General features: G+C 39.9%; 1 protein-coding gene across 1 annotated transcript in view; it reads left to right on the top strand.

Annotated features, from left to right (window-relative positions):
• Nucleotides 1-13,911, top strand: part of diaph2 (diaphanous-related formin 2) — a 376,472-nt gene that overhangs the window by 320,420 nt on the left and 42,141 nt on the right. Inside the window, exon 27 of the mRNA XM_034690901.1 lies at nucleotides 5,051-5,175. Within this exon, the coding sequence (XP_034546792.1) occupies nucleotides 5,051-5,175 (125 nt within the window). The remainder of the gene's footprint in view (nucleotides 1-5,050; nucleotides 5,176-13,911) is intronic.

The following is a 13,911-nucleotide window of genomic DNA, read 5'->3' as shown; positions in this document are numbered from 1 at the left end:
TTATATATATGACGGTAAAGGACGATAAACAAGGGTGTCTCTGGGATTTTTTGACTGGGGTGCTCTAAACAAGAAGATGACTGCTTCAGGGATTGCATGCATGAATAACACGTGTTTACCCTTTTATTAACACTTCCTGTCAGCACTTATCACGACTACTTCAACTTCTAACATTAAACGATCATATGTTATTATATTGCTGGGAATATATGTGTTTGAAATTAAAAGCAACACAACACCAGGCAACATTTTAAACTTCTATGCTTATTTTTTTAAACAGGAAGTATAAAGTTTAAGTTTAAATTACAAATATCCCAAATATTTGATTTTAACATAAGTTATTTTGGCAACAGAGCTGGTAGCCAATCAGAGTCGTGTATTTTTGGCTGGCACCAGATGTGGCCACTTAGATCTTAAGGGGCCCATTCCCCCTCTGGACAAATGTCTGGACATGCCTCTGCTCATTATAATCATGGCTGAACTAGACGCCCAAAAATAGTCATGTGACAGACACTAATAGATGTTGTATGGACTTGTGTATTGATGTTTGTCCTTACTTCTGGTGCCCCCTTTTAGCCTCTAAAGTGCTTCAGCTTTAAGTCATGAAATAAAAATCAGGATTGTGATTGATTGTGCCAGCTGGGTTAACTGCAGTCATTATGGCATCAATTTCCAGCCATGAATCTACATCCAAATAATTCATCTTACCCACAGATATGTTATTCAACCATGCTGAATGATAATGCTTAAATATTTATGCATTTATATAAAGCATATTTCTTCCATCTCCGTTTATGCATCTCTTCTTTGTTGCATCAGTTTGTCTTCCTGTCCTCCTCATTTCCCTCCCTCAACACCCACAAACCTACTCTTTACTTGGCTGTTGTGATGAATGCATTTATGAACGACCTTCTCCTCTGGTTTTATGTTGCATTCGTCTTTGTTTTCACAAGTGTTTAGATTATTTAAAACTTGATCTTTTATTCGTCGTTGGCAGCAACGTTCAAAATAAATCTCAATTTTCTTCGTAACCTTTGGCGGCATTGCAAGAGCACTCGATGAAAGATTGGTATTATTTGTCTATAAATCAAAATGAAAATTGCCCCCTTCTACAAATGACTGAATATAAAATTGACATCTTCCCATTATAGAGGTTGATTTGGTGTTGCGAACTCCACAGTATTTTTCCCTGGCAGTTTATTTGAAGGAAACAGGGCAAAGCTTAAGGAAATGCTTTTTGTCTGTCTTTTGTTCATGGGAATGAGTGATGCATTATGGGAGCTATTATATGGCTTATATAAAGAACTAAGATGATGACCACAGAGGATGTTTTTATGCCGTCCTTTATTCATGCAAGTTAACTTCTCGTCTTTGAATGGGTTTTGTCTTTCTTGTACCTTTTCATGTCCCCAATGCATCACTCAACTTCTGCAGTTATTTCTCTTGCCTGACAAGAAGGTAGCCAAGTAAAGCATACAGCAGATCACTTAAAGGAATGACATGTTTTTTCTTGCATCAGGAGTTACCTTGTGTGCTTAGAAACCTGCAGGCAGAGATATATTCCTCTTGTTTTTGTAAAAGACGCTGACAGGTTTTGCTGACAGCAGTCATTAGAATAACTTCACAGGTTTTAGAGATCTCTGTGTGTTTGGACGGACTGAATATACAACCAGCTCTCTCCCCTCTTTTTCTCCTATCATCCACTTGTAATGTATATTTGGGTGAAACCTCTGTGGCCATGTTTGTACCCTGGAAAAAAAAGAGTGTTGCTTGCATGCTAATTTTCCTAATGATATCCCTGAAGAATTTGCTCAAAGACGTCTTGACGCTTTATTTTTAGGGCAAAGAAGGTTTGTCACATTCATGCATGCATTTCTTAAAAGCATACACATACACACAGAATAAACATGTGCATAGATTAAGCTCAAAGTAGAAACCTCTTTAATGTGTGTCAGTTTGTCTGAGCGATAAGTAACTCCCATGAAAACAATAGTCTGTATTGTAGTCCCATGGCTTCACTCTGATCCTGTTAATGGCTCCCCTGGCTAGCTTGAGCTACTGTTTCTTGGCTGTCATGGTTACTGTGATCCTTGTTGCAGCCAAATTATTACTCAATACTACCACTCACGCCACAAGCGACTATCAAAAAAACTCAATGAATGACACACACAAAAAAAAAAACTCTTTCTCATAGCTCGATACAATCATGCGAATGTAATTGTTTGCTGTCTTGCATCCATCTGTCCAATACCACTGCACTGTTCATTTTCCTTTTTCACCATTAGTGAGGATGAGATCACTGTGACAAGAGCGTGTGGATCTCAGAGGCCTCATCAGTGGAGAGACGGGCTATGTGATAGTGTGGTTTTCTCACTGTCATCCCAGGAGTCAGCTCTGTGAGAATTGAGGAGGAGGGGGAGGGATTGTGAAACTCCCAGTGACTGGATCCATCCAGCCACTCAGCTCACTGCAAAAGTCTGATAATGACAGTGACCTCACCCCTCACTCTTATTCTGTTGCTTCTGGACTGATCACAGTGGACAGAGTGTGTGCATCTCCGTGTGTTTGTGTGTGTACCTTGAGTGTTTGTGCGAAGGGATTGTATCCTTGTGCCAGGAGTAGATGTGATCCACAATCTCGCCATCCAATTTTATTGTCTGAAAATGAGAAAAAGAGCAAATCCAGGCTATGGCATTGATGTAAAGCAAGACAAGGTTGACCCTTGTGTCACCAAGGCCACAATTCTTGACAGCTTGTCTATTACCCCGCTCCTCTCTCCTTCCACACTTCAATTACCGTCAAGTGGATGGGCTAACCTTGTAGATGTGAGGGCGGTGTAGGTTAAATGTTGTAAGTTGTTGAGGAGGGCTGTCCTTAGTGGTGTTTATTTTGGTAATCAATCAGTTTTGGAAGCAAATCATGTTTACTAGCTGCAGAATAAGAAAGAGCAGTTACTGTCCGTGGTACACACTTCTGCCTTTTCATGATTGGAAAGGGGGGCATTCACTGCCTTTTCAAATAGTCATAATGTTTGTCACTTGCAGATGCATTTGCACTTATCCCTCTCAGCATAAAACATAAAGAATCTGTAGACATGTTACCAGTTTGTAGTATCCAAAGTGGTAGGTTTCTGTTATTAGCTGGCAGGAAAGTAGTCCATGTGGTGAGCAAAAGAGATGGACCGCAATCACCCAAATGCAGCCATCCAACAGCACTACAGCATTTATTATGTTATCTTAACTAATTAGCTAATTATAACTATTTTGCCCTTCTGTATACTTTGTTATTATTATTTTATTTTTCATTTTTATTTTACTCATATCTTATTTTTTCCTTCTTTCTATTTATATTTTAACTTTCTTACATACGGTGTATGAGAGCATACAGCAATTTTAGCTAGCAAACGTTCTTCCACAGTATTTATCACTACAAATGTCGTTCTCTCTTCTGAAGTAAACAGGCTGTAAACAAAGGAAATTCTGGACGACGTTTATCCTTAACTGCTGGCTACACTGGAAGCCCTGAAAAGTTAGCTGTGGCTTTAAAATACTATGATATAATCAGTTAAAAGCTGGTGGGTCCTGAGCTTTTAGATTTTTTATTGTGAAGCGCTTTATTAAGTCTGTTCTTGAACAGTGCTGTACAAATAAATTTCACTTACTTAGTTACTGCTTAGCAAGTTGAAACTCAGAAATAAATACTGATAAGGTTTGAGGGGCACAGGCTCTTAAGAGGAGCGATCCTAATGGTTTTTCTATTCTGTTGTAAAAAGAAGAGGCCCAACCTTCACGTGTGAAATAAACAAACTATTGTATAATTCTTAGGACTGAAAGTTTGTCTTTGGGGAAAAAAAAACAATTTTCTTTACCAAATTAGCGATAATAATTAAAATCTTATCTTTGCAAGAGAAAGGAAAATGATCTGAAAAAGTTCAAAATGTTGTCTATACAAATTATTTTTGCAGTAACTTTTTTTTTAATCAATCATCCACTTATCATCAGCATCACCTTGACCCTAGATTCATAACCTTATATGGTTATACACTACAACTAAACTCACCAGTGCAGTACAGTGCTGGCTTTGAACATTAGAGTTGTACAATGAGTTGTGTTAAGCTTTGGTTAGTCTTTGTCTGGTTCCCATCTTTTGTCTATATTGCCTTTGTGCATCAAGGGCAAAGATGCAGTTTAAATAGAAATAAATAGCATTTTATAGTTAAAATAAAAGGCTTTTGATGAAGCAATCATTCCTTGATTTTGAAGTGTGTTGGCGAGGCTTGTAAAATTAAATAAAATGTATGGATGCTATTGAAAAACCTGTAAATGAAGGTATATCTCAAAAGAGATCAAGGGATGTGTTTGTGTGAGTGTTTTTCTGTGTATAACTTTTCTTGAATTTAATGTTTTTGTCCTCTCAGTTGTTTTGATAACCTATATATGGTGAGTGGTTGTGTAAGTGTTTGTGTCAATAAAACTAAACCCTGAACAGAGACCTAAACATGGCACTGCATCTATGCTCCTGTCCTGCTTGATCCCCTAAGACTCTTCCTCCTTTTGAAGTCTCCACTTTAGAGGCCTCATCTGAATACTGTGGATTTCACAGCCACTCTGCAAACAGTGATTACAGACTGATTAATGAGCGACAAACAAACACACACACATGCACGCACGCACGCACGCACACACACTCACACACACACACACACACACACACACACACACACACACACACACACACACACACACACACACACACACACACACACACACACACACACACACACACACACACAATGTACACACACTTAAATGAACCTGCTTGCTTTCTGAGCCTTTAAAAAAAATAAATAAGCAAGATGCAGACAAATGTATGTCTCAATGTAAAGTATATCCTATTAAGCTGTTTTTATTTCAACTTCACAAAAGCTTACAGGGCTCTGGGTTGTTTTTTTGAACACGTCCTGTTACTCGTAATCTATCGGCGTCAGTCTTAAATGTATTTTTTAATCACTTTTGTGTTATTCTGTTTGTTTATTTTTTTTTTCCTACAGTTTCAGCTGAGATCCTAAAAAGCAGTTTGACCACCATGGAACGACAAATTCAGAGGTTGGAGAACGACATCGAGAACTTCCCGAAAACAGACGACCAGCAAGATAAGTTTGTGGAAAAGATGTCGATATCCTTTTTTACAGTGGTCACTTTCCTCGCTTTGGTTTATGGGTGAATTTGCTCCTTGAAAAAAATATGTATTCCACCAGCATATTAAGAGATTGTGTGAACCATTTTGTTGACAGCAGAGGCAAAAGGTGTTTGCTGCTCTGCTTGGCATTGGTAAGCAGTTTAAGTCACTTGGTGTGATAGGTGGCACCCAAGGGAACTCGGGGAATGGATCTGGCTGCCTTGCCTGCCGTGAGATGTTGATCAGATCTCCCTCTTCACTCCTCCCTGGGTCCCAGGAGTGAAATCATGCCTGTGGCTATTTTTACCGCTCTCTGCCAATGCCGCCTTTCCCCTGGGGGACTCTAATAGGGGCTCTAGCCCCTCACACCAACTTATCGCCTATCCCTGATTTCATCTCCTGACCGGCCACAAGCCTCTCCTCACAACCATCCGCGCACTATCTCCTCTCATGGCACCTCTCCTGTTCCGATAACAGAGTGTTTCACTTAAAGCCGAGCATCTCTACTCCCAAATTGAATTAGCTATGTCTCTGCACTTTCTTGAATGCCCTTTCTGAGAGGAGAGGTCCTCGCTCCATAGGTTTGATCAATGGTAGAAATCAAGCCCGCTGTCAATAGCCTGAGGCCAGGGTTCCTTTCATGTGAAAAAGAAACAGTAAAGCAGTCATCGGGATCTTCTTTGTATCTTCCAGCTTATTAAGAAAAGAGAAGAACTACTCAAGCATAGTTTAACGATTGAGTAGTTGTTTCCATATGCTAGGCACTCACACATAAGACGGCATTTAACCTAATTTTTGCTGCAGATTTATTAAGGCTGACTTTGCACGTTGGGTGGTACAAGAGTAATCGCCCTCAAACACATTCACAATCTTCTCAAAGTCGAATAAGTGCGCTTAAATTTGTATAATTAAAAAAACTGAAGCAGAGGCTTCCCTGGCGGCAGGAGTTCGGAGGCAGAACAGGCAGGCAAGAAAGCTACTCGGCCCCCAGATGTCAGTATCGATTCCCGGGCTCCTGCGGGAACTAAAGGCTTGAGTGAGAGGAAATGGAGAAGTGTAGATATACTGCAGCATGGCGCTCCCTCACTGTCTGGAGTTCCTCCCCTGAGTGTGGCAGAGGGGAGCTGCTGTCCGTGACCTGCCAACACCCCACATCCTCTTCTCTTCCCCCTCTTTTCTTCATCTCACCTGATCAAGTTTTTCATCCCAGGAAGGAGGCCCAGCAGGATTTAATAAGCTCTATTTTTGCTCCAGCCGTATATAAAGAAGTGGGAAAGCAGTGACAGGCATATATATTTCATTCTCCATCTGTGTTGTGCCCCATTTTGGGCTGTTGTCGTTATGCTTAATGATACAGTAGTTTCCCTTCCCTTGATTTTACGAGTGGCAGAATTACTCTGGTTACACATCTTTTTTTAATCATAATTTTCACTGTTTTAATTTCTTTTGGGATGCCGACACACGGAGTCAGATGATGAAAAATGCATGCACGTTTGTTCTCCTTGTTAGCTCCCTGCAGTGTTGTTCTGCATTTAATCGCATGTGTATAATAAGTGATAAAACTGGTGATAATCTAATCATCATGACACTATTCCGGGGAAACTTTTACTCTGTGGCAGTGATTTCTGAGTTTCATTCAAATTCAAAATTGTTTGCTCCTTCCATATTTTCTTATGAGAGCAGATAATTGTGCGTACTGCCTGAAAATGATTGGTTTCTAACTGTCAGATATTTGTGAATGTGTGAATTAACATGTGAATTTCACTTTCACCTGCTGTCTGAAGTCTCCCAGGACAATATTTCCACCACTTGAAACCTTGTAGGATAATAGTTTCGGGGCTTTTTTTTTCATTCAGGAGATAGAGAGAACAGGCTGTGCATGATTTGCTGAGGTTTTTAGTACATTTAGTAGCTTAGGTAGCACTCTAATCTGAGTTGCAAAGCTAAGTGTTGGAACAATGACAGCATGAAATACAGTGCTGTATTTTTGGGGGTTAACATTTCCTTTGGTACACATAAGATAGCAGAGGCAAGGCACACATACCTTTTTAAACTTTTTCCCTGGATTAAAAAAAGGATGTTGGCTCCTTGAAGCATGACAGATGGAAGAACAACAACAGCTAAAAGTCGAGCATTTGATGCTTGAGCAACCCTGGAAAAGTTAAGTGAAGCTCTGTTGTCTTGACTGTTGGGCACTGTGATGAATGAGTCAGTCTGCTTTGCTGTGTGTGTGCATGCTTATGTGTGTGTGCTACAAAGAAATAGAGAGAGAGAAAGTAATTTGCAGTGTGTGTGTAGCTGAGTACATGTGCCTCTGTTTCACCGCGACTCTTGTCAGCTTTTTCCTGTGATAAATTTGGGGAGGCCATGGTCACTTCAAGGTATTCTTAATGTAAAATGTGCCCTAAAGCGGCTTAGTTTTAATTAAACACTCAACATTAGGTTATGTTTTTTTAAATGATGAGTGTTCCTAATTTGTTTAGACTTTAGAAGTTTCAGGTTTTACCTGAAGAAGTTTGATCATTTTCTGGCAAACACAGAAAGTGAAATCCTGCAGTAACTTATGATAATCGGATGTTTTTACTTTTCAGAGGAAATCAGTCCAACAAATGCCAAGACAAGAAAGTCGCGCCAACAGATCAGTGGTAGTTAAGAAATACCAAACCAAAGCCATGCATACAGAAAAGAAAAATGAAGTGTGCAATGAAAGAAATGCATGAGAAAGAAGGAAAGGAAGAGAGAAAGTGGAGCTTAGCGGAAGCACTTCATTTGGCTTTATTGATACATTTTTCTCTTTCCATTACTGTAATGTATGCAAATGACTGAATGGGGTGTTTGTTCAGCAGTTTAGTGATCTCTATCTGTCAGAAGTAATGGGAGCCCACAAAGGCTGTAGAGTTGAGGCACAAGCCCCCAGAGAGCCTTATTTCACCAGAGAGGCTGTGACCATCAAACACACACACACACACACACACACACACACACACACACACACACACACACACACACACACACACACACACACACACACACACACACACTCATGCTCACACACTCTCATACTCATTTCCAGTTCCTGCTGGATATGATCGAGTAGAGCTGGAGGCTCAGAGCCGGACTCTGCATACTGGAATATTAATAGTGGAGAGGTGGCTCGATGAGCGTGATGAGAGAGCGGACTGAACCTTGATGGGTGTCTGGACATGTCCAATACATCTCCGCCCTCCGTACTTAATGCCTTAACCCAACCAACTGATAAGTAGCTTAACCTTTTATTTCCCATGAGGCCAGAGTCAGAGCACATCATTCTCTCCCATCTCCACACATTGAGTGACAAGGAGCTGTCCTCAGGGGCCAGTTTCAATAAGATATGTTAGACCGGGCTAATAAATTTATCCCAGTCTTAATTTCTCTCTCGGAAAAGGGCTTTTTCGAGAAGGACAGTTTCGCAGAAATTGAGATTTACAATAGAGGTCAGGCACTTTATTGCTCCTTGATGAACCTAACGTTTTATAGTTTTTTATCTTGTTCCTTTTTGAGTTTTAATTTTAGATTTAGAAATCTTTAATGGGCCCTTTTTCAATGTCTGCTGATGCTGTGTTCATATATAAATGTGTGAGTATAGATAAAAAATGAGCATTTTTAATTTTTACAGATAGCTGCAGATACACTGAAAATATTGCCAGGGAAAAAAACTTCAGAGAATAAAATATGATTCCAAATAGTGTTATAAAAATGTTCCTTTTAATTTCCCTTTTAAAGGAACAACAATAATGGGTAAACATCAGAGGCTTATATTTCATTTAAAAGTGCATGTTTTTCAACCTTTGCATTGGATAGTGTCAGCCCTGTCATGGCTGATTATTGTTATAATTCTAGTTTTTTTTGTTTTGTTTTGTTTGTTTTTTTAAGTTATGTTTTTTGGGCATTTTGCCTTTATTGAAAGACAGCTGAAGAGAAACTGGAAATGTGGGGAGCAGAGTTTGAGGGAAGACATGCAGCAATTGGTCAAGGCCGGGAGTCGAACCAGCAATCTCTGCGACGAAGACTATAGCCTCTGTGTGTGTTGCATGCTTAGACCATTAGACCACTGGCGCCCCCCATAATTCTAGTTTTGAGGTCTGTAATCAATACATATGCGAGAAGTTCTACAACCTCAGATTACTAACAATCATAGATAGTCAGTTGGACACCTGTGACGAAAACTACAGCTCATGTTTGGAAAGCCGCTGCACCCCCTCAATTTCTTTCAACCCTACGCTGAAATGATTCTCAGTTCTCTTGCAGGGTTCTTTAATCAAATATTGTGCAGGAAGTATTTCATTCAGACTGCTTGCTCAAGTATAATGTAACTAACCTCTGTGGTGCAATGCTAAAATAGCCACCCTTATTCAATAAGTGCAAATGTTGCAAAGGTGAACACCAGGTCCAATCAAGAATTTTGGATTATAATTGACGGTTATACTTACCACGCTGACACAAGAGTGCAGAAATGAGTACGTGCAATATTAAATGTGCAATCAACTTGCAGTCTTTGTGGGCACCTGACCTCATTCATTTTAATTTTTTAACTATATGTTTACTTGCATCTGTGGAGTGGATTGTGCTCGTTCAGGACACCAAGTTATGTAGCATGCACACTGAGTTTTGTCAGAAAAATGCTCCTGTTTCCGATTATTCTTCGACAAGGCTGAGTGAATGGAGCTGAGTGGCTTGAAGATAATACTCATGGCCATGTTTTCAGATTGAATATAATCCTACTGAAAATTCAGAACAAATATGTCCTTCTCCACACAGTTAACAACCAGGCAGAATCGTCGAACTGATGAGGTTGAATATTGATCTAAGTCCTTTTTTAGATCTCTTCATAAGACCAGCTACAGTAGCAATAGGAGAGTTGAACCTGTAGTTATGTGCTTAGCTAGTATGATTCAGATCTCCAGTTTGTCTGTCATATCAATATCTGCACTTATAATGATGCTTTTTTTGGTGAATAAGAAGCCCAAAGTCCTGCAAAGCCCACACACCTAGCTGTACCAGATTCTCACACCAACTTAGTCACCCACACGGGGTCAGGACAAACACACTTTGTCGCAGCCCCCAGGCTAACCTGTAATAACACCTTTATGGCTTAAAAATCGACGGATGCATTTTCACAGGTACCACCTTTTTGTTGTTCTCAGAGCCTTCAGCCTGATTTAGTTCACACATCAAAGGAGGAGGTGCACAACAACGTGTTTATGGCTGGCCTTTGTCGAAAAGCAACAGTTGGAGGCTCTCTTTGCTTCAGGCGAGGTTTGTGTACAGGTTTGTGTAGCACAGCATTCTCTTGTATCGGCACCAAGCACTTAAGGTTAAATAAATGGTGTTAGTGAAACAATTGTTCTATTTAGCAGGCTGCTGAGTCTAAACCGCAGAAACATCCCCTGTTAAAGGCTTGTTTTGTCTGCAGGAGCACAGACTTGTTTGCAGAAACTATCCCTCTTAAGTACACCTTTATGTGTGTGAATGAGAGGTAAGTCAGATTATTTACAGAATCCTGTTTATTTCTGCATGTTTGTATAGAAGAAAACTGGGTTAAAACATGCTGGTGGCACTCTGAGCAGCTCCTTATAATTTTAAAAGCTGAAATACACAAACAACCACCCCCCTCTCCTTGTCACACATACACACATAAGCTTTCTTTCTTAATCACCACCTTCCTCTGAGGGCGCCCCCCCCCCTCCACACACACACACACACACACACACACACACACAGACACACACACACACTCCCAGCCTGAGCGTTTTCCTCCACTAATGAAATTCACTGTAAACTGTGTGGCCAATTAACTGAAGCACAGATAAACCACAGAGCCTTTTAATTATCCAAAATTCAGAGGAAACCAGTGTAAATAAAGGAGAGGTGCTTTAACCTTCCTTTTTTTTTCTGGCAGAGTTCTGTTTGCATCTCTCACCTCAATGTGAATGTCCACATCCAAATAAAGCAACTGAAATTTTCAATCAACAAAACAAAAAGCTATTTTTTATGTTGCATTGTGCTATACTTTAATTAACACATTCAAAAAGGTATTTCTCTAAAACATGCTAAAATCAACATCCTTATGACAATTATAGGGAAGAAAAAGCCCAAAATATTAATCCTTTCCAAGGATTCTCTTTGTTGTTATTTCCTCATTTCTGTCTAAATAACTCCAATAACATATGTTAAAATGCAACATATTTATATTCAATATTTTTTAATGACCTAAATTGAATCCTTAACTGGTATTGTTGCAGAATGACTCAATTAAATAGACTTTCAGAAGTCAAAATATTAGCACTTAGCATTTATATTTGCAGCTTTAGAATCCTTTGAGTAACCCATTGTATCAGCAGTATGCTGGCATGCTACATTATGTTCATATAGTAGAACACACACACTGCTCCACAGCCTTGCTGTACCATTCAAAAAGCATTGATTGTTTTAGACGTACTGTTGTAATAAAGTCAGTAAACAGTAATTTCTATAATAAGTTGTTTGTTTTTCCATTTTTAGACATTTCTAATCCTATAATTTGTCCCGTCTTTGAATACACTTTTTGGATCTACCTTTTTGGGGTCAATTTTTAAGCTTCCAGAAAAAGGTTAAAAAACCTCACCATGATATCTGAGAGTTTAACATGACATGTTCCATGTTCATGCTATTGTTGTACCTCTCTTTGTATGTATTGTATGCACTGCTTATATAGTTTTGAAGTTTTGTAATGCTAGTACTGGTTGTGTGCAGTGACGGGAATTTAAATATAACAAGTAATCTACACATTAAAGTAGGTGGGGTTATCTTATTTGTGTGAATTTTACCTGCTAAGTCCCTTGAAAGTCAAATTCAGCCCAAAAAGTTATTTGTAAACAGTTATATTCAGTTCAATACAATTCAAGTTAAAAATAAGTCAACTGACTTTAGGAGCCAGTAGTAATTCAAGATGAAATGTATAGGCTTTGTAATGTGAACACTTGGCGTTAAGGATATGATAATGATACATCATGTTGCAACTGACAGTTCTGCCCGTAGGAGTACATTGCTGCCACATCAGACATATAACAGTCATATATCAAACTCTAATGAAGCCAAAAACCAAGTGATAAAGTTATCCTGATATACTGTACATGGGGTGATTTCTGCCATGAAAAAAAAAGAAGAAGAAATAAAGTCCCCAATGACTTGTGTGTTTTCCAATGTGTTCCCTACCAGACAGACAACCATCTCTTTACCCTCTGGTCATATGAGTGAATTCCCCCTGAAGTTTCCCAATCAGTATCTTGTTAGGCGGTGACACTCGGCCTGATATGGCAGCTCCATTAACCAGTAGAGTAAGCTTGCTGACAGGCAGTCTGGACTGGTGCTCCCAGGGGCAGGAGGGGGGCTGTGGCGTTGGAGTACAGGAGGTACACCCATGATGTAAACTCAATCTGCCCCTTTTGCTTCTGACTGAACAACTGTCATATTCCTATGATAAACTATCCATGCCCTGCCAGTCCTAAAGGTTTCCTTTGGGATCCACTGTGTCCTGTAGGGATTTAGAGCTGCTCCCTTAAAATGAAAATAGCTTCCTTACACGTCTGCTGTACACTTTTGTATCCGTCTGTCAGGGTTAAGTACTTAAGTGATGTACATAAAGGCAGGGGCGTGTCCAGACATTCTTGACTGGGATGGAGGATGCAAGAGTAGCAAAAAGGATGTTCCCACAAACATTTCTGAAATACATATGTTCACATTTCTCCCCACATCCTACTTGAGTCAAGGATAGTATAAGAACATGGGGTGAAACTTGGTGGTAGCCAATCAGAGGCCCATGCTACCCGAGGCCACCCCTTGGTCACGCCCCTGCCTGGGTGGAAAAGAGCCTGTGTAAATAACAGGCTATAGTGCCCTGAATAAAAAATGATTTGTTTGATTGATCTTATTATCCTGTCTCCAAGTGTTGCTCAGCTGCTGAAAAGCTTTTCCCCCATTGGCCCAGGTCTCCACTGATTATTTCTGCTCTACAGAAAAGTCGGGCTAAGGACCCGGTGGCAGCAGCACCAATCTGCACCTCATTACTTCCCCAAAAGGCCTGAGCTTAGTGCAGGGTAATAGACAGAAGCCCAGCCGCCCTCATTTGTCATGGGCTCCTGGGTTTGATGCAAAGCCCCCCTTGAGCACTTGTTGCTGAGCTCTAATCCTGCAGTAGACACCAGCCACGCTTCTCTGCTTAGCCATCCCCACTCTCCACCGTCATGGCTCATGATTTCACTTTCATTTGATGTTTTAATGAAATCCCTGAGACTCTGTTGAATGGCAGGCCCATTGTTGGCAAATTATTCTATCAAATGCAAGTGGAGGGGAAACGTGACTGGAGTTATTTGTCTCGTAAATATGAGCTACCAAGGGTATACACTGTTATTCAGAATGCGAATCCACAATAGAAGATTGCTGGACTTAAATGACGCAAGTTGGCTCAGAGGTGAATGCATTTAGACACATAAGATGATTTTTTTTTGTCCTTGATAGTCTGCTATATCCATTCATACAGTTTCTTGAATAAATAAGAATATTTTTACTGCTGTAGCAGAAGTTAATTATAAAAAGAGTGTGTTGAGATGTACTTAATGCTTGTAGATAGTGTGCAGAGCAGACATTTATACAATGGCTGACATTTATTTCTGTGAAGACCAGTATATTACCCAGTAGCACCATTTGTTGTGCCTT

Source organism: Notolabrus celidotus, chromosome 8, assembly GCF_009762535.1.
Source record: "Notolabrus celidotus isolate fNotCel1 chromosome 8, fNotCel1.pri, whole genome shotgun sequence".
Classification (NCBI taxonomy): domain Eukaryota; kingdom Metazoa; phylum Chordata; class Actinopteri; order Labriformes; family Labridae; genus Notolabrus; species Notolabrus celidotus.
The sequence above is the reverse complement of the archived record's forward strand: the minus strand, read 5'-3'. Positions and strand labels throughout refer to the sequence as shown.